The 27,606-nt window shown below is 53.9% G+C and overlaps 1 protein-coding gene across 4 annotated transcripts in view; it reads left to right on the top strand.

The window, feature by feature from the left end:
• The window catches only part of ACSF3 (acyl-CoA synthetase family member 3), a 52,467-nt gene that overhangs the window by 9,430 nt on the left and 15,431 nt on the right, over positions 1-27,606 (top strand). For all 4 annotated transcript variants that reach the window (XM_030955790.1, XM_030955789.1, XM_030955791.1 and 1 more), the window contains 4 exons: positions 5,001-5,155; positions 5,577-5,722; positions 11,940-12,052; positions 24,663-24,789. In XM_030955790.1, the coding sequence (XP_030811650.1) occupies positions 5,001-5,155; positions 5,577-5,722; positions 11,940-12,052; positions 24,663-24,789 (541 nt within the window). The remainder of the gene's footprint in view (positions 1-5,000; positions 5,156-5,576; positions 5,723-11,939; positions 12,053-24,662; positions 24,790-27,606) is intronic.

The following is a 27,606-nucleotide window of genomic DNA, read 5'->3' as shown; positions in this document are numbered from 1 at the left end:
ATTCCTGAAGGCCAGGGCTGTATCTGGGAGCAAACTTTGTCCTTGTCACTGGTGTTCTGTGTGTGAGCCAGGCTGGGCTGGGTGCTGGGGCTGTCTACCTTGCCTGGGCTGCACAGGGACATCCAGGGCTCGGCAGTCGCTGTTGCCTCCGGGAGGGAGAAGGGTGCACTGCACTGAGCCTCTCCCCTGGATCTGTCACTTCTGCAAACATCACTCTGGGCAGCTCTTTTGGTTTATTTTTAAAAGAAAAGCAAATCCAAGCAGAGGAGACTGAGCTCCAATATCCAGGCACGCTGGGGATCGCGGCCCCCATCCAGTTTCAGCTGGAGAGAGGCTGAAAGTCTTTTCATCTGTTAATGGGAGGCTTCAGAGGAGTAATTTTATTTCAAACTCAAAGAGGAGTTGGTGGAGGGAGGAGCGGGTCACTAGTGAATGGATTATGTTTGATCACTTCTCACAGACCTGGCTTTAAAAAGTTAGAGGTTTTCTTTCCCATCTCCCCAGATCTGCCGTCTGTCCTCAGCATCTGTTCCCAAGTAATGGCTTTTGATGTGTGTGGGGAAATATAAAAAATGGAACCAGAGCCTGTCATATTTACTTATATTTCCAGGTCCCAGGGAAAGCACTTGCTCCTTTCAGAATGCCTCCAGCATAGGAAGGGTTTAAAAGCTTCAGCCTGGAATGCAGAGGGGCCATCAAACTGTGCTGATGAATAAATGATTAAAACCAGAGTCGCACAGAGCACAAACAGTTTGGGGTTATTACAAACATGAGGCGAAGCCACCGAGGGCCTGATTTCTCTTTGAAGAGAAGAATGTTTCTCCCTCTCTGCATATTGGTCGTGAAGTGTTGGAAGCTCAGTCCCTGGGAGAGAGCAGAGCTCCCCTTGGTGCTCTCCTACCTCATGTGCCCATCTGCTTTTCTGGGATAAATTGGTGTTGGATGTGTGTGCGTGGTCCTGCAGTCCCTTGGCTGCTGCTGTTGAGTTACAGGAGCTTCCCACCCTTGTGTTTGGCACAGGATCTCACCAAAGAAGCAGCTGCTTTGGCCACAGCCCTGCTGCTCCCACAGACATTCCAAAAATCACTGGCATCCCTTTTCCTCGATGGTGCTTCCCACATGGCAGCAGTCAGTGCTAAACACAGACCCATCTCCCTGAGCAAGAGGGAAGTAAAGGGCTGAGTTAACCTTGCATTAGAGGCATTGTTATTTTTGAAAGGGTTTGAAAAGATTCAATTACAACAGAAAATGGCACAATAATTTTGTAGAAGAGAGGAGCTGTTGTGTCTGTCAATGGAGGCTGCACCGCGGGCTGGCTGTGATCCGTTTGTGGGCTGATGGAAAAATCCATGCTGATATTTGCTTCCCTTACAGCTTGTAGTTCTTCTGGCTGGTTTTGGGAATCTTCTATCAGCCAAAATCTTACATGGTTTAGCACATAACTGGGTTTGCCACTGTTTCTTCTCCTTCTGCATGAGAAGATGCCCAGGTATTGGATTTGGTGTTTCTGGCTGGTTTGGGGCATTGCACATCTCCCTCTCTAAAGGGAAAAGTTGTTGCCTTTTCTCCTCTCTGCTCACATCTCTTCCTTAAGGTGATTTTAGCAGGTCTGGAGGCTGGTTGGGAAGGTTGCTGTATGGACTGACCATCCTCACTCACCATCTGTGTGCTGGGAAAAATACGTGGGAAAAATCTCCCAGCTGTGCCTTGCTGTGCTTGTTTTGTACCCACTGGTGTCATTTTCTCCTTTTTTTTTTTTCCTTTAATGATGGCAAAATCCCACTGGCCAGCTCATGATATGCTTTAGAGCAGTGGGAGGGGAGGAAAATCAGGAATGTCATGCTGACAGGAAGGCTCTTGGGAACATTAGGTCTCCCACTTCTCTGCTGGCACAGGCAGCCCTGACCTGAAGCATTCTCTGCTGTTGTTGCTGGTGGGAAGCTCTATCCACTCTTGCTTTCTTGCAGTGAGAAACTTTTTGTTTCTAACCCTTGGTTATCTTAAAAGGAATCTTGATCCATCTCCTGGGGATATTCCATGGAAAGGCTGCAGCTCCCCTTCTTTGCAGAGCCTGGCAGCCCTGGCATGTGGTGCCACGTTTGCTTCCCAAATCCATGACTTTTTAAAAGCACTTGGAGGTATCAGGTGAGCACAACAAAACAGAGCTTTGGGCTGCCCTGTGCACGGGGAATGAACGTGGTGACAGTGACAGGGGATAACCCAGGGGGTGGACAGTGCTGCTCCAGGCCTGGAGGTGTGCTGGGTGCTGCAAGGACAAAGCTGGGGCCTTGCACGGGGTTGATTGATTAGTGCCAGGTAACGAGGCTTTCCCAGACCCTTCTCTCAAAGCCTGCAGTTACAGTTGGAAGCCAGGAATAGCTGCTCCAGCTGGCTGGGCAGTGCCAAGCCCTCCGGCCAGCTTGGGCTCTGCGGAGCGCTCGGAGCTGCCAGCTTTGTACCACGGCTTAGTCCTGCTAAAACACATGGGAAGGATCCAGATTTGGCTGAGCAGGAGCAGAGCAGGTGGAGAGGTTTGGCTGTCAGCAGATCACCCCAGCAGCTGGTGGCACAGATCCAAAGGCAGCTGCTTATCCTCAGCAAGGGGCTGTTGCTGGGTGAGCTGGACTGACACGGAAAAGCTGCTCCTGTGGCTGCAGTGCAGGAGGGAGGATTTTATCTAAGGAGTTGAGCTGGCACATGAGGACAGGGGGCTCTGGGGTGCCAGGGAGACTTGCTCTGTTTGGATGGGTTTGGGGTTTTTCAGATCCAAAGTCATGTGACAAAAGCTCTGCTGGGTGGCCAGACTGGAAGTCTGCCTGTGCTCCCACAGCTGTTCAGGACTTGGGAAGGCAAAACAAAATCACACAGCAAGGATTGAACAACCCCGAGCATCTGTTTCCCTTCAATCCCCTCGGTACAGTCTGGTCCCTGCTTGCCATCACACGTCCTTCCCTGGCCACAGCAATGGCTCTGGGGAGCACCAGGCTGAGGAGGGCAGATCCATCCAGCCCTGGCTTTGGAGAGCTCCTTCTCCATCCTGCTGCCTAGAATGGGAAAGATACTGGGGAAAATGGGGGCTGGGAAATGATGCCATGGGTTTTAGCTTTTATGTTTTTCAGGTTCTCTGCTGCCTGGTGTGCAACTCTGAAACTTCCCATGAGGTGTTAGTAGGGTCTCTTCACAGGGTAGTTGGACAAAACAATCCTTTCCCAGATGGAGAATCAAGGACAGCCTTACCCAAAAAGCACAAACAGCTGTGAAGGGAAGGGGGCAAGGCAGGGGCTTGAGACTTCATGACCTGGAGCTGTAACTGGACAATTGAACCCAATATATAGATGAACCAAAACTTATAAAAGTGTAAAAACCTGTGACTGGGATCCATCTTGGATTCAACCTGGGTGCAGCCCTGGCCAGGCTCTTGTGCTGCCCAAGGTGTGTTCTTTTAAGGCCTTTCAGTAAATACCTATCTTGTCCATTTAGCTCTGTCTGGTCTCTGTTCCAGACCAGCCTCTCAAGGCAGCAGTTCAAACACAGGGGAGGTTAGAGCCCTGTAAATGCAATTTTACCTAATCTGGCTGGTAGGGGGGTTTCTGCAGGGACTGAAATGTTCCCTGTCTGGATGTATCACCCACCAGTGCAGGAAGTCACATCCCAGTTCTGCTTTCCTTTCCCAGGGCATCTCACAGTGCTCACGTCCCACCTGCCGGGGTGTGCAGTGACTCTGCACCTTGTGCATGCATCTCTCCCCATGAGGGCCAGCCCTGGGCTGGGGGCAGCGTGAGCTCCCTCCTGTAGGGTGGGACAGTGCCTCTGTGCGTGTGTCCTGCTCTGTTAACCACAACCCCCGGTGCTGGGAGGGCTTTTAGGAGCTGATTGTTCTGGAGCAGCGGAGTGCGAGCTGCGGGGGGAGGAGGAGAAGGGGATGAAAGGGAGCAGAGCGAGCAGAACAGAGGGAAGGGGCAGAGTGACAGCATGAAGGAGAATCCCTGGCTCACCTTCAATCAAGGCCTGCCTCGCCTGGCTCGTGTGCAGCTGAGCGTGCCGGGGAGCGCCGAGGCAGCGCTCGGCATCAGGAGCTGTTAGGGAACACATTTGTCACCGGGGGGCAGGGACAGAGCACAGGGACAGAGGGCTCTGATTTATTGATGGCTTTGCTTCCCTCCTGCCTTGGGAAGAGCTTACCTGGCAGGGAGAGTGCTGAGGTGTGGGAGCAATGGGCTCACGTGTGAGTGTTGTGCCTCTGAGCTGTGGTTGGCTCCCATCCCTGAGGTGTCGTTGTCCCCATCCCAGCAGAGCTTCATTCCCCCCTATGAATGGGGGCTGCTGGAATTTGCCCCTATTCGTAGTTCCCACAGGCCAGCAGGAGTTGCAGCTGAAGAACATTATTCCCACAGGGATCATTCTTTTCAGGAAGAGTGTGGTTGGGGTGGTGGCCCTCCTGAAAAGCTGCTGTCTGCTGCTGTCCCTGCTTTGCCTGTGCATTCTGATGGCTCCCCTGAGCTCGCCAGGGACATGGCTCTCTCACAGCACCTCACCACTTTCATGAAGTCTCACTCCCAGTGCCTGATCTCCCTCTTCCCAGAGGTTGAAGTCCATGGGCTCCAAGCTGTGTATTGTGTGTCAGGTGTGGGATGTGTCTTTCCAAAGAAGAGCTGCCATGCTTTGGAAGACTGGTGGCTGTGTGCAGCCTTTGAAAAGCTCTTCATGATAGGGGAATGAGCTGATTCTGCCACAAGCTTCCATCTTCATGAGCAAATTCTTGGCTGCAACATGACAGGACTGACAAATGCCATTTCCATCATCTCATGAGTGATAGTGGGTGGGGGATCCACTGGTGGGACGAGAGATGAACGTTGTGCCTTGGGAAATAAGGGCATGATGAAAGTTGGGATCTTGTTTTGGACAGGGATGGGGGCACACAACAGCTTCCAGCTGTACTCCCAAGAAATCTTGGGTAGCAAAGGTGCATTTTCATCCATGTGTATTCCCTTCCTCCCTAGGTGTGGAAGAAGCTCCTGAGCTCCCAAGCTCCCCGTGTCAATGTGTTCATGGCAGTGCCCACCATCTATGCCAAGCTGATGGAATATTATGATGAGCATTTCACCCAGCCCCAGGTGCAGGATTTTGTGCGTGCCTACTGCCAGGAGAACATCAGGTGGGTGAGCTGCTGGCTCTCTGGGTGCTCCAGGTTTTCCTTTCAGCATCACCTCTTTCAGTGCTGGCTGTTGTGCTTTGGTGTCTCTGTGACAGCAACAAGGGTGACATTATTTAATTATGAGCCACTCTTGCATGGGAGAGCCAGAAGGGGCTCGTTATGTGTCACCCTGTGTAACACATGGCTGAGGCCTTTGTCCTGCAGCCCAGCCTTGTACTCCAGGATCTCTTGTAAGAGGCTGTCCTGGTTAACTTAAACCCCATATCAGGCTGAGAATGTGAGGGACATCTTTGGTGCTGGTTAAAAGCATTTTGGGGCTGCAGGTTTTACGCAGAGCTGTTTGTGCCCCTGTGTCAGGCTGCAAACTCCCTGGAGCAAAGGTGCTCTCAGACACTCTCTTACGTGGCCTTTCCCTGTGCAGGTTAATGGTGTCAGGCTCAGCAGCGCTGCCTGTGCCTGTCCTGGAGAAGTGGAAGAGCATCACGGGGCACACCTTGCTGGAGAGGTATGGGATGACTGAGATTGGGATGGCGCTTTCTAACCCTCTGCATGGAGTCCGAGTCCCAGGTAGGAGTCTCCAGGGGTGCCCCTGTTTGGAGGCCTTTGCTGGGAGTGCTCTGGGGTGTTCTGTGCACATGAGTGAGGAGAGGCCCTGCTAGGAACAAGGCTGCTGGGAATTGGCACTGGGGATTCAGGACGTGGATGTGTGGGAAGGGGCTGCTGGGTTGCCCAGGGATCAAAGCTGTGTGTGCAGAGCTGGCAGTGGTGCCCACTGGCCTGACCAGGCTGGCACACTCCAGACTGATGCTCTGTTACTTCCAAAATCTTAGTGAATTGAGGGAGTGTTTCTTCAGCTCCTGCTGCCTGGAGTTGTATTTCTGGGTGGTGTCACACAGGATTCTCCACACAGCAGTGCTTGTCCAACCCATGAGTGCAGAACACTCAAAATAGGACGTCTGCTCACTCTTATTTTAGTGCCTGTTTCTTGCCTCTTCAGGAATTCAAAATTGTCACACCTCGCTGTACGCTCGGCCTGTTCTCTCCTTGTCTTTCCCCCCCTTCTCTGAGCTACACTTTGTGATTCCTCTCCATAGCTGTACTTTCTGGAACCTAGAAATAAATTGATCTGAGACATTGCAAATGTGAAATGCCCCCACTCTCCCTGTGGTTGGAGCGTGGCCATCTGTGTGCCCACCCTGTGCCACCTGCCTCCCCACAGGCTGTCTGTGCAGGCATGGCACCATATGCAGCCTCCTGGGGAACTGGTGTTACCCCAGAGGGGGTCCTGGGTGTCACAGCTTCCCACAGCACCCCAATCCCATGGGATGCAGGGGCTGGGTCCTGCAGGGGTGGCACAGGGAGAGGAGAAGCCAAAACTCCCCCTCATTGACTCCCCAGCCTGAGAACAGCTTGAAACACAAACTCTGTTTTAGTTTTGCAGGGTAACTGTCATTCCCTCACCCCACCTCAGCCAGATTTATCTCCCTCCAGCAGGCAGGAGAGGGAAGCAGGCAGGAAAAACAAGACTCCCATCTGCAGGAGCTCGAGCTGTGTGTGAGCCCCACACCCCAGGGTGACAGGGCAGGGATCATTGCACCGTCCTTGTGGAATATTTGCTTTTTATTGATTTCCATGAGGGAAAAGGAGTGGAGACTCCAGAAATTTCCCAGGGGACTGAAAGAGAAAAGGAATAAGACTGAAAGTAGCATGGCAGTGCACAAGCTGGCATCCAGAATGGCAGCTCCTGCCCCAGAGCTGGTGGCTGTGCTCCTGAGGGCTCCTGAGGCATCATCCCTGTGGATGCTGGGGCCTGCAGGGGGCCTGGGCACAAACCCTCTTGTGCAGCCAGAGCAGAGGGGCTGGGGTCTGTCCCTCCAGCCCCATCCAGGGGCTCCTGCAGCCCCCATAGGGGAGACAAGTGTCTCACAAAGGTGGGGATCAGCAAGAAGCCGTACAGAAAGGAGGCTATAATTGAATAGGCTTGATTAATTTATTTCAGGAAGTGTCAGCTGGGAAGCAGATGGGTGAAGCTGAGGCATAATTTACTGGAGCTGTGAAAAAGCTTTTGATCTAGTGCCCTGTTAGAGGCTGGGTAGGAGGTCGCCAGGTACCACAGAGATCCCAGAGGCAGCTGATGGTGGGCTGGGAACAGGGGACACCTGCCAGAGGGTCTCTCCTGGAGTGGGAGCAGCACACGTCCTTCTCCCCTGCTCTGACCTGTTGGAGTGAGCCCAGAGGAGGCACCAGCAGGGTCAGAGGGGTGCAGCACCTCTGCTGAGAGAATTGGGATTGTTCAGCCTGGAGAAGAGAGGGCTTTGGGGTGACCTAATTGTGGCCTTCCAGTTCCTGAAAGGACCTACAGGGAAGATGGAGTGTGTACAAGGGCCTGGAGTAACGAGACAAGGGGGAATGGCTTCACAATTAACTTTAGGTTTAGATTAGATATTAGTAAGAATTTCTTGGCTGTGAGGGTGGTGAGGCCCTTCTCTGGGTGCCAGAGCAGCTGGGACTGCCCCTGGATCCCTGGCAGTGTCCAAGGCCAGGCTGGACAGGGCTGGGAGCAGCCTGGGACAGTGGAAGGTGTCCCTGCCCATGGCAGAGGGTGGAATGAAATGAGCTTTAAGGTCCTTCCAAACCATTCTGTGATTCATGAGCCTCTGAGGAGAGATCCTGGGGCTTCCCTTGCCCTCTTGCAGGCACTTGGTGTGGCAGGAGAAAGGTGAAGTCCTTGGACCCTGCCCATCCTGCCCTGTCCCCAGCACTGTGTCCCCACTCTCCACCCACAGCACCAGTCTGAAGGGGCAGGCATGGGGTGTGGGAGCTTTAATTTCCAGAAGCAGCAAAGATGAAAGATTTGAAAGATAAATGTTTGCTTGTATATGGTTAAAACCCTGCTTAAAATGCCTCTGTTTTCACCAGCTCTCATTCTAATCCCCCCTGGTGCTGTTACTGTGAAGGGAGATGAATAATTCATGGCCAGAGAATGCCTCACTGGGCCTAATCACCACTTTAATTGGAGGTTTAGATCAGAGGCAGCTAATAGCTGCTACAGCGGGGACTCCGTGTATTGTTGACAGTGAGATCCTTGAGTGCCTTATTGTTGGCCTGCTCCAATCCTCCCGGGACACAGCAGCACCAGCTACCCAGATACCGAAGGACACAGAGCATGGGGCCAATTAAATTTATCTGGGAAGAGCTGACAACTTTTTTAAACAGAGGAGAGGGGGTGAAAGCAGAGTGGTGTCACCCCCTCGTGCCTGCAGCGCGGTGACACCGCGGGCGAGGTGCCAGCATTGCTGAGCATCCAGGAGTCTGCACCTTGGAGGGATGCAGAGGGGAAGGAGCAGAGATTTCTCCCCAGTTTCCCCTCAGGATTATGGCTGGGGGAAAAAGGAAGCCAGAGCAGAGTGTTGGCCCCTTCTGATCACCCCAGCTGTGGCTTGATGAAGGCAGGACCTCCTGGGCTGCTCCTTTGGGAACGAGCCCACATTTCTGCTGACCTGTTGGAGTTGGCACAGGGTGTGTTTTGACACGGTGGATAGGCCTGGGAAGCTCCAGTCATTGTTTTTGCACAAATTCTATTATTCCTGTCAGGTTTGTGGAGCTCTAATCAGTGGTAGGGGCTTTTTCAGCCTTTACAGATGTTGATTTCAAAGTTTGTCACTTTTCCTAAATACTAGAAAAGCTTCTCCAGACAGAAACATAAGGAAGCAGCTCTCCACCAGGGACTTGTTTTACATGCTGGTTTTATTTTAGGCAAGCAGGAGAGGAACTGGTGGGGCTGTGTTAGTAACTGTGATCTGAAACACTGTGTGGGGAACATGTCACCTCCTCTGTGCCAGCCCTGTGCTGATCTTTGGTGTCTCATTCCCAAGGGCTGGGACCAGCAGTGGGCACTAATCCTGGAGTCCTGCTGCCCATGAATCAGTGCCCATTTCCATGTTGAGGTCAGCAGCTTGCATCCAGGGAAGGAGCATCTTCCAGGAAGGCATCTGGCTGATCTTGATTTGAAAAATTCCAAGTCTGTGAGAGCTCCTGGCAGTTCCTTGCATTGGTTTCTGCTCCCTCCACGAGCTTTCCAGGACTGGTGCCTGCCCACAGACGTGCCATGTTTTGTGGGCAGATTGGAGTCTGTTCACACACAGTTTTTCACCCTGGGGAAACTGTTCCCACAGAAGTCTAGAAGGTGGCTCCAGCAACCTTCCATGCAACACTGAGGGTGTTTTCTGTGACTTGTTACTTGCTTTGAGGCCTCTTGGAGCCTGCCATGGCAGGTGCAGGATTGTTTATAACACATATGGTGTGATTTTTAGGGTTGTCCTGTGCAGAGCCAGGAGCTGGACTTGATGATCCTTGTGGGATCCAACTTTGTGATTCTCTGATTCCATAAATACCTCGACACTGTACCTCAGGGCACTTCTGCCTCGTGGCTGCCTCCTTGCCCTGCTGCAGCCCTGTGTCTCTGATTCCTGGCAGTGTCTGCCCTGGAGGTGGGAGCAGCCCAGGGGTGCTGGTGGTGAGGGTAGGACGTGGCAGTGCTGTCTGACCAGAGTGCCAAAGGCAGTTCTGAGCAGAGCAGCCACGGATCACGGGGCTGCCACGTCGCTTTGCGTTTATTTCCAGCCAGATTTGCTAATTGTTCGGGTAGTTTTGCTGCAATAAAATCTCACTCCCTCATAGCCCATCTGCTCCTGGCTGATCCTGCAGGGATGCCATAAATCTGGGCTACGACGACATATCCATTTCCATGGCAACTGACCAATGTAGCAGACAAAATCGTGATGTCATGGATAGCAGATCTCCAGGGCTTCAACAGGACAGTGAGACCAGGACAGGGAAAATGCCACTCCAACCCAAATGCCTGAAATATGAGCGACAAGAGGAGCACAGGTCCTGCACTCCCTGCTCTAGGGAATTCCCAGTGTCAAGGTGATCCTGGCAGACCTGGAAAGCATCAACTGGAGGTACTTCAGGGGAAAAAATTGGTCATTCTTAAAGAGCACAGTTACCAATTTATAGAATCACAGAATGGTTTGGTTTGGATGGGATCCTTCAGCTCATCTTGTTCCACCCCCCCTGCCATGGCAGGGACACCTTCCACTGTCCCAGGGTGCCCCAAGCCCTATCCAGCCTGGCCTTGGGCACTGCCAGGGATCCAAAACAGCCACAGCTGCTCTGGGCACCTGTGCCAGGGCCTGCCCACCCTCACAGGGAAGGATTTCTCCCTGATATCCCATCTAACCCTGCTCTCTGGCAGTGGGAAGCCATTCCCCCTTGTCTGCTACTCCAGGCCCTTGTGAAAAGTCCTTCTCCAACTGAATCTCAGTCCTGTCCAGTCCTGCTGAGCCACAGGTTGCTGTGAGCTGCTGTTCCTCTCCCTGCTCACAGGGGATGAAGGTCACAGGCCCCATCAGGAGCCATCTCGTGCCATCGAGAGGCCGAGTGAGACCTGCTGAGCTCTGCTGCCCATCCCACAGGTCACAGGAACAGAGCTGCCCTCTCTGCTGAGCTCTCAGGTGCTCCCCAGCAAGAACAGGCCCTGAACTTTACCAGGAGGTGGGAAAGCTGCAGGATGGGGAGCTCTGGGTCCCAGATGCAGCTTGGAGCTCAGTAGTGGTGGTTGTGACACTGTGTCAGCTCCTTGGCTTTGAAACTGAAACCTGTGGAAGAACGGGGTGGTTTTGATCCCTGCTTTTCTCCTGTGATGTTTTCTATCCAGTCTATTGATGTCTCCTAAAACTGAGATAATCCCTGGCAATTCTCAGCTGTTAAGCCTTTGCCTCCCCTGTCAGGTGCAGGCTATAGAGGAGCAGAGTAATCTCTGTGCTCTCTCTTTTCGCAGCTTTGTGTAGCTTTTGTGGTGCCTTTCTTTTTTTTTTTTCTTTAAATAAAAAACCAAAAAAGAAACAGCTTCATTCCTGAGCTCTGAAGAGGTGCATATGTCTTCAAAGAGTGGCCAAGAGAGTCTGTTCAGGGTTGGAGACACATTCAGAGGCATTCCCACACTGCCTGCTCCTGACACACGGTGGGATCACCCCTTCCTGAAGGGACACCCTGCACTAGGAAGTCCTTTAGGCCAGCACAGCCTGCAGGTGCCATTGCTAGAGGAGCAGCTGCTGTTTGCATCCCTGGCTGTGTGCTTTCCCTGCTGTGCCCCTCCCAGGACTCTAGCTGCTCAGAGTGACCCCAAAATGTGTTAGAAAGTCTCTTTTCCCAGCCCAGCGCTCAAAGAAGGAGTCAAAGCTCTTCATTTCTCGGTCTCAAGGTTGTTTATTGTATCTTATCTATAAAATTCTTTCTCCTGTCCAGCCGAAGACAGTCAGAGGCACTCTGCCTGCCTCTGGGGCGGTGGTATTTTTTATACTAAAAACTACATGTACAATATTTACAAATACTTCCCAATACCTATCACCTATGGTAGACAGTGAGCTTCTACTCTAAACCAATCCAAAAGTGCCAACATCACAGCAGAAGATGGAGGCCAAAAAGAAGAAGGAGAAAGGCTGGACATGCCCAGATTACTCCATCTTGCCCCCTGAACCCCCATTGTAAAAACCCCAAAAATCTATTTTTCACCCCATGATAAATTCACTATCATTCTACTTAAACTGTCGTGGCTTGCAGATCTTCATATAAGGTTGGTAATTTGCTCCATGGGTCATAAGTGTCTTGGGTTCTGTGCCAGGGTCTCTGAGCCCCCTGGCAGGGGTCTTGGCAGTCCAGGACAGGCAGAGGGATGTCCTGGATTGCGAGATGCCCCGTTTCCATGCTGCTGTCCCCCCAGGTTCCGTGGGCACCCCGCTGCCCGGCGTGGCCGTGCGCATCGCCAGCGAGACCCTGAGCGGCGGCGCCCGCTCCTACAGCATCCACGCCCAGGGCGATGAGAACAGCACACAGGTACTGCCTCCCTCCTCTCCTCTGCTTCACTTTGAAAAGGTCTGCTCTTGGGGAAAGGTCTGTCCTTCCCAGCCTCTGAAAGGCCAAGGCTTGTGCTGCTCCTGCTCACAGACCTCAGTGACAGAGTTTGTTGTACTTTGGTGGTGGGTTCCTGGAGCTGTGGTGCTTTGTGGGCTGGACAAGTGCTGTCCATGCAGTCATGGAATGGACAGGGTTGGAAGGGACCTTAAAGCCCATCCAGTCCCACCCTCTGCCATGGCAGGGACACCTCCTAATAGCCCAGGGTGCTCCAAGCTCCAGTGTCCAACCTGGCCTTGGACACTGCCAGGGATCCAGGGGCAGCCTAGAGCTTCTCTGGGCACCTCTGCCAGGGCCTCACCATCCTCACAGGCAAGAATTCCTCCCAATATGCCATCTAAACCTATTCTATTTCACTCTGAATACCAGGTCTAGTGGAAGGTCCCTGCCCATGGAACAAGATGAGCTTTAAGGTCCCTCCCAACCCAAACCATTCCATGATTCTGTGCTTGGAAGGGCAGGACTGGTGACCTTGGGGGTTGCACTCTGGGGGAAACCCATCAGGTTTCCATGGAAGTCAAGCTCCATGCTGAGCTCCACACGATACCTGCACACAATTCTGGTGTGCCAGAGGTCAGGCATCTGGGATGGGAACCATATTCTACCTCAGTGCTGGTGCTGAGTGTTCCCTGCTGCTGCAGCAGCCCCAGCCCAAGGTCCAGGCTGTCTCTTGCCACAGAAGTGGCTGAGCAGGGTCTGCATTCCTGCCCCCTCCCCTCCACACCCTCACTGTGGGTGTTGTGCTGCTCTGGCAGATCCATCCCTGCTGATGTCTGGGCTTGGCTGAGCAGATAAATGCTGTGTGTGACAGCAGTGACCCCAGCAGTGACACCGCGTGGGTGGGACACAGGCTGGCGTGAGATTCAACCTGAAACAGGTTCCTTTGCTCATTCCTCTGGGAAATGGCTTCTCATCCAGCCACCTACAGGCTGAGGGTTTGAAAGGGCTGTGGCAGAGACACTGCTGGTGTAAGCACTGCTGAGAGGCTCAAGAAAATCTTTTTTTGTCTGAATTATCTGGTGGCAGGTGGAGGAGCCAGCAGGACCGCAGGCAGCCCCGTGGGTGGGCTGTGCTCAGGTTGTGTTTTGTGTTCTGATGCTGTAAGAGCTGGATCCACCCCAGACTTGTAAAGCAGCCCAGGGGACAGCTGGGAGGGACCACAGATTGTGGCTTTTATTAAAAAACACCTCTTTGCTGCCCTTTACTCTGTGTCACTGCTGTGGCGGTGGGCAAAGCAGGAGGGTCCCCATGTCCTGTTTTTGTCGCTTCCTGGATGTGTGTTATGTTTCACAGGTTTGTCCTCTGATCCCAGAGTTTGTTCTTGGCCTTTTTTTTTCCACTTGTGTGGAACTGAGACATGAAATATAACGTGTCCCTTTTAATAATGATCCTCTAATGCTTTTTTCCCCTCAGGGATCCCTGGGAGCTTTACAAATTAGGTCTCAGACACGAGAATCCCCAAAGTGCAGCTCCTTCCAGGATGAAATGTGGATGTTGTTCTACTGAATTATGAGAGGAAAAAATATGGAATGTTGTTTTTTCTGCTCAGTACTCTTTCCCCTTCCTTCTCATTGCACTGAGTGACCAGAGAGGGGGAGCCCAGATGATCTGTGTCTGGTGCTGGAAGCCCACCACCTCCCCAGGGCTTCACAGAGCTGGGATTCACATAACTTTCCTCTTTCCTCTTGCTTCAGGCTGCTTGGGTTTATTTTGGGGGCAGAGGAATTGCCCTTTTTCCTGGTGATTTCTCACCTGCAGCCCCCAATGTGGCCCATACCCAGAGCTCACAGTTCCTGCAGGAGCTCCCACCAGCGCTGGCCTTGGCTCCCTGCCCCTTGCTGATGGTTCACTTTCCGTCAGGCTCTCCCCAGGGGACCTTTTGAAAGTTCTGGTGAATTCTCAAGTCATCAGCAGGGGAGGGTGTGGGGAGGTGGTAATTTGCCTCTGGGCATTGCCTCATGGGTTGGTTCCTCTCTGAAAAGCTGTCCCCATCTCACCCACCATTCCTCTTGCCCCAGTTTAGCTGGGAGCTGAAGGGGGAGCAGTGGTCCCATCTGTTCAGGCCACCCTAGGAGACAGTGGCTGGCTGGGTACCTCCAGGACATCCACAACATTCCCAGGAGCAGAGCAGAGCCAGCTGCCTCTGTCCCTGGGACTGTCACAAGGTGGGAAAAACAGTGCCCGCTCCCAGCATGTGCTGGCACAGATGGCTGCGTGGAGATGCCAGGAGTTTGGGGTTTGTGTGCCCTGGGCACGGAGTGTGACTCTCCCTGGCGTGAGCAGGTGGCAGCCCGGTGACAACACCTCTGCTCCCAGGGACTCTGGAATTCCTGTGCCTCACACCTGCGGCCCCAGGCAGAGCCTCACCTGCTCAGTGCCCGCCCCAGCCGTTGCTGCTGGCACTGTGTGCATCATGCTTGGTTAATAATTCATGTCAGGGGAGACAACGTCAGTGGAATTTATTTAAAACCAGGCAGATCTGACAGTCCGAGTGCTCCTCACGCTCCAGCAGTCCGGGAAAGGCCCGGCTTTGTTAAAACCAGCTCCTCCACCACACAGGGGCTGGCCCAGGGATGGGAGGAGCTGGCTGGTGTCACCTTGCCTGTGCCACCAGATAACCCCCTGGCCTTTCCCTTGCCTCCTGTGAGAAGGATGAACAAATCCTTCCTCACCTCCCTCCCAGGAGGGCTCTGAGCCTTATAGTGGAGGAGACTGAGGGGAGACCTCAGGGGTCTTCAGTGTCCTTGGGAGGGGCAGCAGAGGGGCAGGTACCAATCTCTTCCCTCTGGTGACTGGGGACAGGAGCCAGGGGATGGCTGGAGCTGTGCCAGGAGAGGTTTAGGCTGGATATCAGGAAAGGTTTTTCCCCCAGAGGGTGCTGGGCACTGCCCAGGCTCCCCAGAGAATGGGCACAGCCCCGAGAGCTGCAGGAGAGTTTGGACAGTGCTCTCAGGGATGCACAGGGCGGGGTTGTTGGGGGGTCTGTGCAGGGCCAGGGGTTGGATTGGCGATCCCTGTGGGTCCCTCCCAGCTCAGGATATTCCCTGATTCCATGATTCAAGCACCATAGGGCCGATCCAGAGGGATGCTGAGCAGGAGTCGGGCTCTGAGCCATCTCTCCTCCCCGGGCTCCTGCGAGCAGGTGATCTCTGTGCCGGGGCTGAGGCACCGTCAGGGCAATCTGCGAGGCGTTCACAGCTCACCTGTGCCTGCAGAGCCCTCCCGACAGCGAGCAGGGAGTGCTGCCCTTGCCAGGGAATTGTGTGCGGGGCCCCGCAGGGTCAGCGCCTTCCCCGCCCCATCGGGCTGGGCTCCTGCTCCTGCCCCAGCTCTGCCGGCGCTCTCCGAGCTGTTCCTTCCCCAGGAGGAGGCAGGCTGTGGGTGGCAGGAGCAGGGAGCTGGGGAGTGTTCCTGCTCTGCCATCCGGTAACTGCCTGAGCCTGCAGCAGGGGACCGCTGCAATTTGCAAAGCTGGTTCCTGGCACACCCTGAAGATCAATAATCTACTTAGCTGAAAGTTTGCTGGATCTCTGTTCTGCCCTGCATTTTCTCCCATCCCTCGATTGGAGATTTCTTTTGGATTCCTTTCCTTCAGCCCTTCAGTCTCCTCTCAGGAGCCCTGTGCTCTGTTTGTCCCATTTGTTCAGGATTTCAGCCCTTTCCGTGCTGCATCCTCTGGGTGTTGTGCACCCGGGGCTGTCCACAGCCACAGGAGGTGCTCCAGCCTGACACATCCCCTCTGCTCCAGCCTGACACATCCTGCAGCCTGGGGCCACCTGTGACAGGCCAGCGAGGGCAGCAGGTGACAGTGCCATCGGAGTCACAGCCCTGTGTCCCCACCTCCAGCCTGTGCAGGAGTGTGGGATGCAGAGCTATCCTCTGGAGAGATGCTGCTCTGGGGGCCCTGGGAGAAGGGCTTCTCCTCCAGCATCCCTGGGAGCAGAGCTGTGGAAGTGGCTGTGAGGGACAGCACAGCTTTGCCTGCCCTGAGTCACCCCACATCCTGGAGCCGCTGGCATCCAGAGCAGTTCTCAGCTTCCCACCTTCCTTAGCCAGCCACCTGCTGGGCCCGTCTGACCCTTCAGGCTCAGTAATCCTCACCCACAGCCCAGGGTGCTTCATCCCAGGGGGTGTTTTCCCCTGGATTTTTGGCAGCTCTCCCTGTGGCTGCGGCGCCCAGGAAAGGGTTACAGCTCTCCAGCTCCGAACGTTTCAGTTTGCTTTGTTCAGTGCAATGCATATTTCATACGCTCAGCTTCCCAGCTGGCAGAGGCCTGGAAACCCTGCAAGCTGTCGGGTATTGTCTCTCTCCTTCTCCCCTTGTTTGTTTGTTGGCTTTTTTGGGTTGTCATTTTTGTTGGATTTCTCTCTTTTTTTTTTTTTTTTTCCTTTTTCATCTTTCCCAAATTGCTCTCTCTCACCAAAGCCCAAGCCTGGTGCTGACAATGGGGGGCTATCAATAGCTAAATGGCTCCCCAGCTGTAGCCGAGGCAGGGCTGCAGCCAGGGCTTTTATGGCCAGCAATTTCCTCGCCGAGGCTGCAGAGGGAGCGTGGGGACGGGCGGCTGGCAGGAGCTGGCAGCAGGGACACGCTGTGCCACGGGCTTCCCCCCCTTCCAAAGGTTGTAATTATCTCGTTTATCCATATGCAAGCTGTCGTGCTGGACGGGAGCGGGCTCGGCTGTGGCCGTCCCTCCCGAAAGCCACCAGCATCTCTGTCCCCTCCTCCCGTGCCCCCCGTGGCTGTGCCATCTGCTCCCAGCTCGCTGCTGCTTGCCAGCGCCTCGGCGGGGCTGGGGGCAGCTGCCTCTGTCCCCCGTGGTTGTGTGTGCAGCTCTTGGCTGTTGATGTCCCCATGGAGGGGACCAGGGGCGGCTCCACCTCGCTCTGCTCATCCCAGATCTCTTCAGAGCCCGTGGGGTGGCGCCCACTGAGCTGCCAGGGTTGTTTTGGAGGACTGGACACCCCCTGGCTGGTGTGGGTCTGGGTACTTGGGGATCCCTGTGGGATTCTCCTCACCCTTCCAGGTATCCCAGCACAGCTGGTGAGGCTGTAGCTGCTCTTCTGCAGAGGCCAGAGGTGGGCACGTGCCCCCTGTGCCTGGCACTCCTGAGAATGGCCAGGTAAGGACGGGGTGTGACACCTGGCCTGGGCAGTCCTGTCTCTGCCTGTCGCAGAGGAACAACTGGAGGAACACTTGGATTGTTCCTGTCCTATCCCATGCAGACCTCAGCCTAGAGCAGTTCATTCCTTGTCCTCAGTGCTCCTGCACTTCCAGAGCAGCTCTCCTCCAGTTTTTCACTGGTTTTCTTGTCCCTGCTCCATCCCATCCTCATGTATTGGTACCTGGATGGTGAGCTTTGCCTCCAGCATCCCCATTCCATCTCCCATGAGGAGCTTTTCCTCAGCTCCATCATCCCTTCCATCAGGCAATGTGGGGAATGTGTCATTGAAGGCAGTCTGGATTAGATCTGCAGCTTTTCTTCTCTCTGCAACCCCAGCCCTCAGGATTTCTGGCACAATCCACCTTTGATAAAAACACTCTGCATGTATTCCCATTTTCCATTTGCCTCAGCTCCTTCCAAAGCCCTCTCAGTGCTGGACACTGCACTTGTGTGTGTTCCAGTTATCTTCTTTTTTTTTTTTTTTTTGCCATATTTCTCTCATCTCCTCAGGATCCTGTTTTGTGTCCTGACCAAGTAATTCAAGAGTCTCCACTTTGTTGCCCAGGCTGCTTTTGTTCCTGTATAAACATTTTAGCTGCTTCTCATTGATCACATGCTGTTCCTTATCAACTCAGGCATTGATTCCATTCTCAGATGTGTTTATATCTCCTTCCTTCTTTCTCTCTGCCCTCTGGTTTGGTTTTTATTTTTAATTTGTGGCCATGGCTCTGTTTTATTTCTTCCTGGTAGCAAAAGTAGAGGCAGAGGTTGCAGTAGCATCATGTCCTGTTGTTTCTCAGCTGAAAACTCTTCCCATCACAGGGACAGCCTCATTCCAGGAGGATATTTCCTTGCACATGGAAGTTGAATCCATCTCTCAAAAGGATCCCTTTTTCCACAGGAATTTCCTTTGAGCTCACCTTTGTCACAGCACCCTCAGGACCTCTATGAATCTCTTTGCTGTTCTTCCATAGCATCCCAGGCTGGTGTGGGTTGGAAGGATGAAGCTTACCTCATTCATGGGCAGGGAACTTCCACTGGAACATTCCTGTTTGTAGCTCAGGGAGGATTTGGGGTGTTTGTGGAAGAGCCCTGGGCGTGGTGGGGAGGTGCTGAAGGAGGAGGAACTGTCTCAGTGCCAGGGTTCTTGCAGGGGATGGCTCAGCACAGGGAGCAGTCAGAGGCTGTGGGCAGTGTTTGTGCAGTCACAGCTCATCCCAGCCCCCAGACTGCACTTTTAGGGGAGGCTGAAGGAAACCACACCAAAGGTGGGCCACTGATGGAGTCCTTGCCTGGTCCTCTGCCTGCCCCAGAGTCAGCTGAGGGCACATCCAAGGAGGAGAGCAGGGGCAGTGGGAAGATGTGCTGACATCTCACCTCGTTCATTATCCCAGGGAGCCTGCAAACCACAGGGATGAGAACAGCAGCGTGGAGAGCTGCTGGCATCTCTGCAGCAGTGTTACACATTTAATTTATGGTGTCAATATAGATCAAGAACTTCTGTGTCCGTGGAACAACTGCGGGGAGGGCTGACCTTTCCCAAACTTGGCTTGTTTTCTGTGGTGCTTTTGGGATCATCTGGAGCTGATCAGGCTGGTAACCTAAAAAAATCAGTATTGCCTAAAAATATAGACAATCACTTTTGTTTTCAGTGGAGCAACATTTGCTGTAAGTAGAGGGTTGGGTTGTTTGAAAATAAGTTTCAGTGTTCCAGCTCCACTGTGCACCAGCCTTGCTTTTAAATTTATAACTCTCCAAAATGAAAAGTAAATGGATTGTGTTATTCCCAGCCCTTTTATAAAAGTTAACATTGCAAAAACAGATGTGAAATGTGGCCTCACAGATTACAGCCTGAGCTTGGGGTTTTTAGGTTGGGGCTTTATTTTTTCCTGACTCTCACTGTGCTGTGTCCCTGAGGAGCAGAAATCTGCCTTTTTCCAGCAGGAGGAAAATTGTTCTGTATCTAAATTGCCTCCTGCCAGACTTGTGTGGATGCTGCAGGACACGGAGCTCCAAGGAACCATAGTGCCTTTACAAAACCAGGCAACTTAGCGGGGAATTTTAAATTAGGAATGTACAGGAAAGTTCAGATTGCCTGGCAATTTGGTAATGCTCTAACACACCTCCCAGTCCTAGGACATCCATTCCAGTGTGGCCCTGGGAGGTGGTGATTAAAGGCACTGGCAAGCAGGTTATGATCTGCAGCTTCCTGCAGGAGGCAGGTGAGCACGTCCTCACCTCCCACACCAGGCCTGGCTCTGGTGGGATCTGGAAGAGCAGAGTCTGGGCCAGGCCTGGAGCTGCCCTGCTCTCTGCAGGTCAGGCTGCTGGATGCTGCTGGAGCAAAGGAGGAGCTCAGCCTGGAGCAAAGGAGGCTCAGGGGGGCCCTCCTGGCTCTGCACAGCTCCTGCCAGGAGGGGACAGGGAACAGGGACAGGAGCAGAGGGAACAGCCTCAGGCTGGGCCAGGGCAGCCTCAGGGTGGGCATCAGGAAGAATTTTGTCATGGAAAGGGTGTCAGGCACTGGCAGGGGCTGCCCAGGGAGTCCCCATCCCTGGAGGTGTCCAAGGAACACCTGGAGGTGGCACTCAGTGCTGGGGACAAGGTGGGGATTGGGCACAGCTCGGACTCCATGATCCTGAAGCTCTTTTCCAGCCTCAGTGATCCTGGGATTCTGGGACAAGGCTCTGGGCCACCAAAGCCTTGAAGGGGTGGTGGAGGGGACAGGGAGGTGTCTGGAGGTGCTGGTGGCAGTTAAGGTCCAGCTGAGCAGTGGGGAGCCTGACTTGGGATGCTTCAGGCTTTGTTGTGTCATTTCCTGTGCTCTGGTATGTTAAAAAAGCCCAACAAACACCAGGAAGAAGTGACTTCTCTGGCAGGAGAGGTAAAAGGGCTCCGTCACTTCCACAAACCTCACATACATAAATTATTGTCTTCTATTAGTCACTTTAGGGCTCAGTTGCTTAATTATTTTGATCACAGTAATCATTTATTTACAAGGTGGGGAAAAATGCCAAGCACTTCCAAGCTGAGCAGCACAGCAGGGAGGAGGCAGGGCTGCAGAAACATTTCTTTCCTCCCCACAAGTCAGAATGCTTTTGCTTCATGGAATTATAAGGTCCTTTTTGAGGTCCCTGCTGAGAGATGATGCTCTGATCCACAGCCTTTGGTGCTTCCCCAGGAAAGAGGTTCAGCAAAACCAACTTCAGGTCCCTGTGCAGGAGAAGGCTCCAGGGAGAGCTCAGAGCCCCTAAAGGGGCTCCAGCAGAGCTGGAGAGGGACTGGGGACAAGGGATGGAGGGACAGGACACAGGGAATGGCTTTAAACTGAAAAGAGGTAGGCTTAGATGGGATATCAGGGAGAAATCCTTCTCTCTGAGGGTGTGAGGCCCTGGCACAGGTGCCCAGAGCAGCTGTGGCTGCCCCTGGATCCCTGGCAGTGCCCAAGGCCAGGCTGGACAGGGCTTGGAGCAGCCTGGGCTAGGGGAAGGTGTCCCTGCCCATGGTGGGACTGGATAAACTTTGAAGTCCTTCCAACCCAGACACTTCCATGACTCTGTGGGTATTTGGGGGATGAAGGGGGAAGGAGGCATCTGGTAGAGTTTAAGTGGATCTCTCTAAAACCTGTTTGCAGCCTGAAGGTGTTTGGGTTTTCTCCTAAAAGTCTGTCTTCCTCCCAATCCCCACCCAAGAACACGCTCTCACCTCCTCAGACCTCACCCTCCAGCTTCCCCTCTGTGTCTCCCACATGTTTCTGCTTAGGAATCCACCGTGCCTTCCCTGCTTCCCAGAGAAGGACAGGCAGCTCTGAGCCTTCCCTAATTCCATGAGATCCATGAGATCTTGGTGCTGCAGCTCCCGGGGCAGAGACCGCAGGAAACAAACGAACAAACGGCCCCTTTGAGCAAACCCCAGGGCCCCGTGCCAGCCAGGGATTCCCAGCCCTTCACAAACCACCCTCCTAATAAAGAGGTAAAATGGCAACGGGGAGAGGGGGAACTATGCATTTTCTAATCACCCAGATTTAGGCCTTCAAAGGATTTATTACAACCTTTTATTTCCATGCGTGGAAAATGGAATCTTATCTCGTCAGCCGGCTGGTCCAGCTCCACTGGCTTTGGAGCAGGGAGCTCTCTAACAGCCTTCAGGGCCACTCTGTGCCTGCCTGTTAAACTTGCTGGAATGCATTAAAGTATGGCCCTGGGAGAGGGGGAGATCCGTGCACTCAGCAGTGTGATGCCTCCAGCAGCTGCTCGTGCCATCGAGCCGTGCTGGAACAACAGGAGCCACCAGGACTGGAGCGAGAAAGGAAACAGCCACCCAGCTGTGTGCTGCCATCCCTGCTCCCAGAGCCAGCCAGCGTGGTGTACCTGGGACTGCAGAGGGGTCAGCTTGGAGGAGATGAGTGCCATGAACCTGGAATTTGAGTTGCTGCTGTTGGGGCGCGGTGCTGGGGCTGTCTGTGCCCCTGTGCCATACTGGGAGCAGTGCTGGGGCTGTCTGTGCCCCTGTGCCATGCTGGGAGCAGTGCTGGGGCTGTCTGTGCCCCTGTGCCATGCTGGGAGCAGTGCTGGGGCTGTCTGTGCCCCTGTGCCACACTGGGAGCAGAGCTGGGGCTGTCTGTGCCACACTGGGAGCAGAGCTGGGGCTGTCTGTGCCACACTGGGAGCAGAGCTGGGGCTGTCTGTGCCACACTGGGAGCACTGCTGGGGCTGTCTGTGCCACATTGGGAGCAGAGCTGGGGCTGTCTGTGCCACACTGGGAGCAGTGCTGGGGCTGTCTGTGCCCCTGGCCACGCTGGGAGCAGTGCTGGGGCTGTCTGTGCCACGCTGGGAGCAGAGCTGGGGCTGTCTGTGCCACGCTGGGAGCAGTGCTGGGGCTGTCTGTGCCCCTGTGCCACGCTGGGAGCAGAGCTAGGGCTGTCTGTGCCCCTGTGCCATGCTGGGAGCAGAGCTAGGGCTGTCTGTGCCCCTGTGCCATGCTGGGAGCAGTGCTGGTGACACTCTGAGGGCAGCAAGCAAAATCCTATTAAGATAATGTCACGGCCTCTCTGTTTTACTGTGTGCAAGCCAGCCATAACATCATTAAATTACACAACAGGGAGGTGCCTGCTGCCAAGGGGCTCTGCTCGAGATAAGATGTGGGTTGAGCCGCTGCCAAAATTTGAGTTGATATGACAGGAAGTTTGGAGCGGGTTCAAGGCTTGATTCACACCAGACATGGCACTGTGCAGGTAAATCAGGGCAGGATTGATCCCTGGGGCTGTGCAGGTACCTGGCACCGTGGAATCCTGGGCAGGATGGGGCTGGAGGGGTTTGTAGCAGACAGATTTACAGCTCTTCTTGTGTTCGGGGCTGACAAGAGGAAGCCAGAGCCTGGCAGGGTGTGTAGGTGAAGTTCAGGGAACTGTTTGCAGGTTCTTAGTTCTGCCATCCCCTCCTCAGCCCTTTTGGGGAGTGGGAAGGAGCTTGAACACCAGGACACTGCTCAGGAAGCTGCTAGTTTTGTGATACCACAACTGGAACATCAGGAAAAGGAGTGAGAAGCAAGAGCTGCATCATAAAACCCCACACAGCCTGTAAGAGCCCTGAAACCAGCCTTGCTGGTCCCTCTGTCACCCACCATGTCCCTGCCAGTCTTGTCCATGGAGGCTTTGTGCCTCTTGTGCTCTTCGTGCCTCTTTGTGCCCTTTTTGTGCCTTTTGTGCCCTTTTTGTGCCCTTTTTCGGATCCTTTGTGCCCTTTGCTGCTGCAGGTGTGGAATTTTGCTCCATGCCCTCCAGACCTCATGGATAGTCTGGATTCCAGCTCCATCTTTCAGATCCATGGGGAGAACTCACCCAGCACCATCCCCACTTTGCCATCACTCAGCAAAATTCCTCATTGGCATTAAGGACTTTTCTTCCCTGCAGCATCTTCCAGGCAGGGAACTGATCCCCAACCAGGGCTCTGGAAGCCTGGGCTGTGTGTGCAGAGATCCCCTTGTCACCCCATCCTCCAGGACAGGACATCAGGAAGGAAATACTTTAAAATGATGCCTTGGAAGCAGTTTTCTAAGCGTTTTCCCTTAGGGAAGCTTTGTTTCCATCAGAGGCTGCAGAGAGCCCGCCCTGCCCTGGGACTGCCTGGCGCTCCAGCACTGCTATTACAGCTTTCCCTCGTGGCCCTGTTGCTGGCACTGCTGAGTTTTGGGGTCCCAGATGGATCCTGGCCGTTGCAGCAGCTCAAGTACAAAGTGGCTGGGAAAGTGGCTTGGAATTCCTGTTCCTGAGCTGTTCTCCATGGAGCACATCCCACAGCACCCTGCCATCCCAGCACACCTTGGTTGTGGATTTCAACTGACAGAGAATGGGTTTAGATGGGATATTGGGGATGAATTCCTGGCTGTGAGGGTAGGCAGGCCCTGGCACAGTTGCCCAGAGCAGCTGTGGCTGCCCTGGATCCCTGGGAGGGCTCAGAAGGGACCATCCCATTCCCAAGAGTATTCCCTGCACGTCTGCTTGTGTGACCTCTCTCCCAGCAGCTGGAAGTTCCAGGATGGCAGTCCTTGTTTTCATATAACACAGGTGCTCATTCCCAGTGCTTTGGAATATCAAAAACACCTGGATGAGCCCTTCCACCTGAGCAGAGATGTCCTGCAGGTGGGCAGGGTGTGGTGGAGCTTGGCCAGGGCTGGAAGAGCCTGTGCTGTGGCTCCTTTATGTCACCCTGCATGCTGCCTGCTGAGTTTCTGTGGTTGAAATTACCCCCAAGGTATTAAAAAGTCTCTTTTTTGCCAGCCCCACGACCAGAGAAGTCGATAATCCTCAGTTCTGCTTTTCAAGGTTGTTTATTTTCTCTTATCTGTTCCATTCTTTCTCTGACCTGCTGAGATCTGTCCGGCAGGTCGGGTTGTGGCGCAGTCCCTGCCCTTGGGGTGGTGTTGGCTTTTTATACTAAGAACTACATGGACTTTATTTACAATAATTTTCCAATACCTATCACCTATGTTAGACAGTCTGTCTCTACTCTAAACCAATCCAGAAGTGTCACCATCACAGCAGAAAATAGAGGACAAGAAGAAGGACAGGACACACCCAGATTCTTCCACTTTGCCTCTTGAACCCCCATTCTAAAACCCCCAAAATTCTACTTTTTCACCCTGTGACAAATTAACTATCATTCTACTCAAACTCTTGTGGCTTGTAACTCCTCACACAAAGTTGGTGATTGTTTCCATGGGCTGAAATGGAAGGCACAGGTGTTAATGACTCCGTGCCAAGGTCCCTGAGCCCCCTGCCAGGGTCTCGAGTCCTCCAGGGCAGCCAGAGCAATGTGACACTGGGGGACAGGTGGCAGGGAGCTGCACTGACTGTGTGCCTGTCCTAGGTGACCCCAGGCCTGGAGGGACAGGAGGGGGAGCTGCAGGTGAAGGGCCCCTCGGTGTTCCGCGAGTACTGGAACAGACCCAAGGAGAGCGCGGACGCCTTCACGCCCGACGGATGGTTCCGGACAGGTACGGGGACAGTGCCCCTGGCACAGGGACAGGTATGGGGACAGTGCCCCTGGCACAGGGACAGGGACAGGTACGGGGACAGTGCCCCAGGGACAGGGACAGGTATGGGGACAGTGCCCCTGGCACAGGGACAGGTACGGGGACAGTGCCCCTGGCACAGGGACAGGTATGGGGACAGTGCCCCTGGCACAGGGACAGGGACAGGTAGGGGAACAGTGCCCCAGCCCCAGCACAGGGACAGCAGCTCTGGGTGGATGCATGGCACTGGAGAGGGCTTGGAGCTGGGAGTGCAGGCTGGATGTGTTTCCATGCTGCCTTGGGAAGGGGCTTTGCCTGCCTTGACAATTGTGAGTCACCAAGTAATGGAGGGGAGTTTGGGATCCTTTGCTACTAAGTATGAAATGCCACAGCTTAATGTTTTCCTGGGAATTCAGCTTTGCAGACAGGTGGGATTTGTCTCAATTTACACAGGGATTGTGTCACAGAATCATTAACTACCAACTAGAGCCCCCTGAGAGGAGGGTGCGGCCAGGTGGGGGTTGGGCTCCACTTCCAGGCTACCAGTGATTTGAGGAAATGCCTCAAGCTGTGCCAGAGGAGGCTCATGTTGGACATCAGCAGGAATTTCCTCATGGAAAGGGCTGTTCATTGGCAAGGGCTGCCCAGGGAGGTGCTGGAGTCCCCATCCCTGGAGGTGTCTAAGAAACAGCTGGATGTGGCACTCAGTGCTCTGGGATGGGTGACACAGTGGGCATCAGTCACAGTTTGGACTTGATGACCTTGGAGGTCTTTTCCAGCCTCAGTGATTCTGGGATTCTCTGATTTCCCCGTTCCCCTCTTTACCGTGTGTTAGCAGTGCTGTGGTGGCAGGAGTCAGGCTGGATTTCTGATGCCTTCTGTGTAACCTGATTTATTGATGGTTCCTGAAGAAGCTGTGATTTATTCTAATTGTTCTCCCGGAGCAGAGCTCACTCTGCCAGCAGTGTCACCACGAGTCCCCAGGCCAGGCGGGCACCGCGGGCTGGGACCGGCGCATCACCAGCCCTCACGTGGGGTGCAGGGCAATCAGCTTTAAAAATTTTTTTAGTCAACACTCCTGATGAATATTTCAGCTGCAAAGGAATAGCGTGCATTAATTATTGCGAAGAGATGTCTTTAGGAGAAAATGATTTTGAAATTCAGTTTAATTTCATTGTAATGCGCTGCAAACAGGAAGGGAGTATGTGTGTTTAATTGGCTCTCGGGGGTAAGGCCGGGAAGATGGCATGCCTTTGTCACAGGCCATTAGTGATACAGACTGCATAATGAGGGACTACAATCAGCTCACAGCTGCCGGCTCCTACGGGGAGAGAATGATATTAAATAGAAATCAGTATAAATTAAACTTAACCCTTTCGCCAGCCGAGCAAAGCTCAGAAGTGGAAACAAGGGAGGGGAGCAGTGGCAGGAGTGGGGGGTTCAGGGTGGGTCAAGGGGGGCTTGGACAATCCCTCCAGCAGCCAGGTGACCTCTCTGATGTCCCGCTTCCCTCGGGTGGGAGGCTTGAACTCCCTTCCCCATCCCTACCCCTACTCTGCCTTCCTTCCCTTCCTCTCCTGCTCCATCTCTCCTGGATATCAGGTCAGTGGGACTGGGTTTTTCCCAAGCCTCATTTATCCAGCAGTGCCAGGAGCAATCCCATGGCCCCATCCTCACCCTGCCCGCCCCAGCCTCATCAGCAGCCTCTGGAGATCACTCAGAGGTGGCAAAAGTCCTGTGGTGGTAAAAAACCCCTGAGGGAATGAAAAGGGTTGTGTCCTGTCACAGGGATTGGATCTGGAGGGTGAGTTATCCCCATTAAGCACAAACTGGTTACCCTGGAGCCAAAGCCATACTGGCAGGATCCAGCAGAGGTGAATCCAGGCTGTGATTCCCTGTGTCTGCCACTTCCAGGTCGTCCAGGTGAGTGTTTTACAGGTGAGGCTGAATGGCAGCACAAGGTGTTCCCAAAGCCCCAGCCATGGCTTTCCTGACTCTGTGCCAGCGTTCTGCTCACTGCTGACCCTTGTGGTGTCCCCAGCAGTGACCTGCAGGCTGCAGGTGGTGGCCAGGTCCCTCAGGGCTGCGCTTTCGCAGAATTATTGGGTGGATTGGATGGGAAGAGACCTTTAAGCTCATCCTGTCCCATGAACAAGGACACCTTCCACTAGACCAGGTTGCTCCAAGCCCTGCCCAAAAAAAGGGGGAAAAACCCAGTGACTTTGATGAATTCAAGATCATGGCTCTTCTGAGAAGCCTCAGAACTCCTGGTGGTGCGGAGGGGATGTGCTGTTGCTCCCATCCTCTTTATTCCCTGGGATTTGTGCTGCTGTCTGCCGATCCCTCCATCTCTCATTTCCATCCGAGTGAATTTGATTATTTTTATTGTATTAACGCTGTTGACAGAGCTGGTTAGATCAAAGTCCCCTGCAGCCATTTCCAGGGAGACTGCTGGGTTTCCACCTGCTGTCATACATCCAAGTGGCACCGAGCCCTCTGAGGCCAGGCTGAGCCCAGAGGAAAAACGCCTGTGGGCATCTGGCTGCTGTCCCTGCTGAGCCTGCCCAGCTCCTGCCCAGCTGTGCCAGGCCCTGCCAGCTGAGAGGCAGCCTCCAAACCCTCACATGCTCCTGAGAGGGGAGGAGAGGGAAAGGAGGAAGGAAAAGAGGGAAGGAAGAGGTTTTTTAGGATGAGGCCCTGGCACAGGGTGCCCAGAGAAGCTATGGCTGCCCCTGGATCCCTGGAAGTGTCCAAGGCAAGGTTTTGGAGCAACCTGGGACAGTGAAAGGTGTCCCTGCC

Source organism: Camarhynchus parvulus, chromosome 11 (assembly GCF_901933205.1).
Source record: "Camarhynchus parvulus chromosome 11, STF_HiC, whole genome shotgun sequence".
Lineage (NCBI taxonomy): Eukaryota > Metazoa > Chordata > Aves > Passeriformes > Thraupidae > Camarhynchus > Camarhynchus parvulus.
Note: the sequence above shows the minus strand (reverse complement) of the source record. Positions and strands in the feature narration are given on the sequence as shown.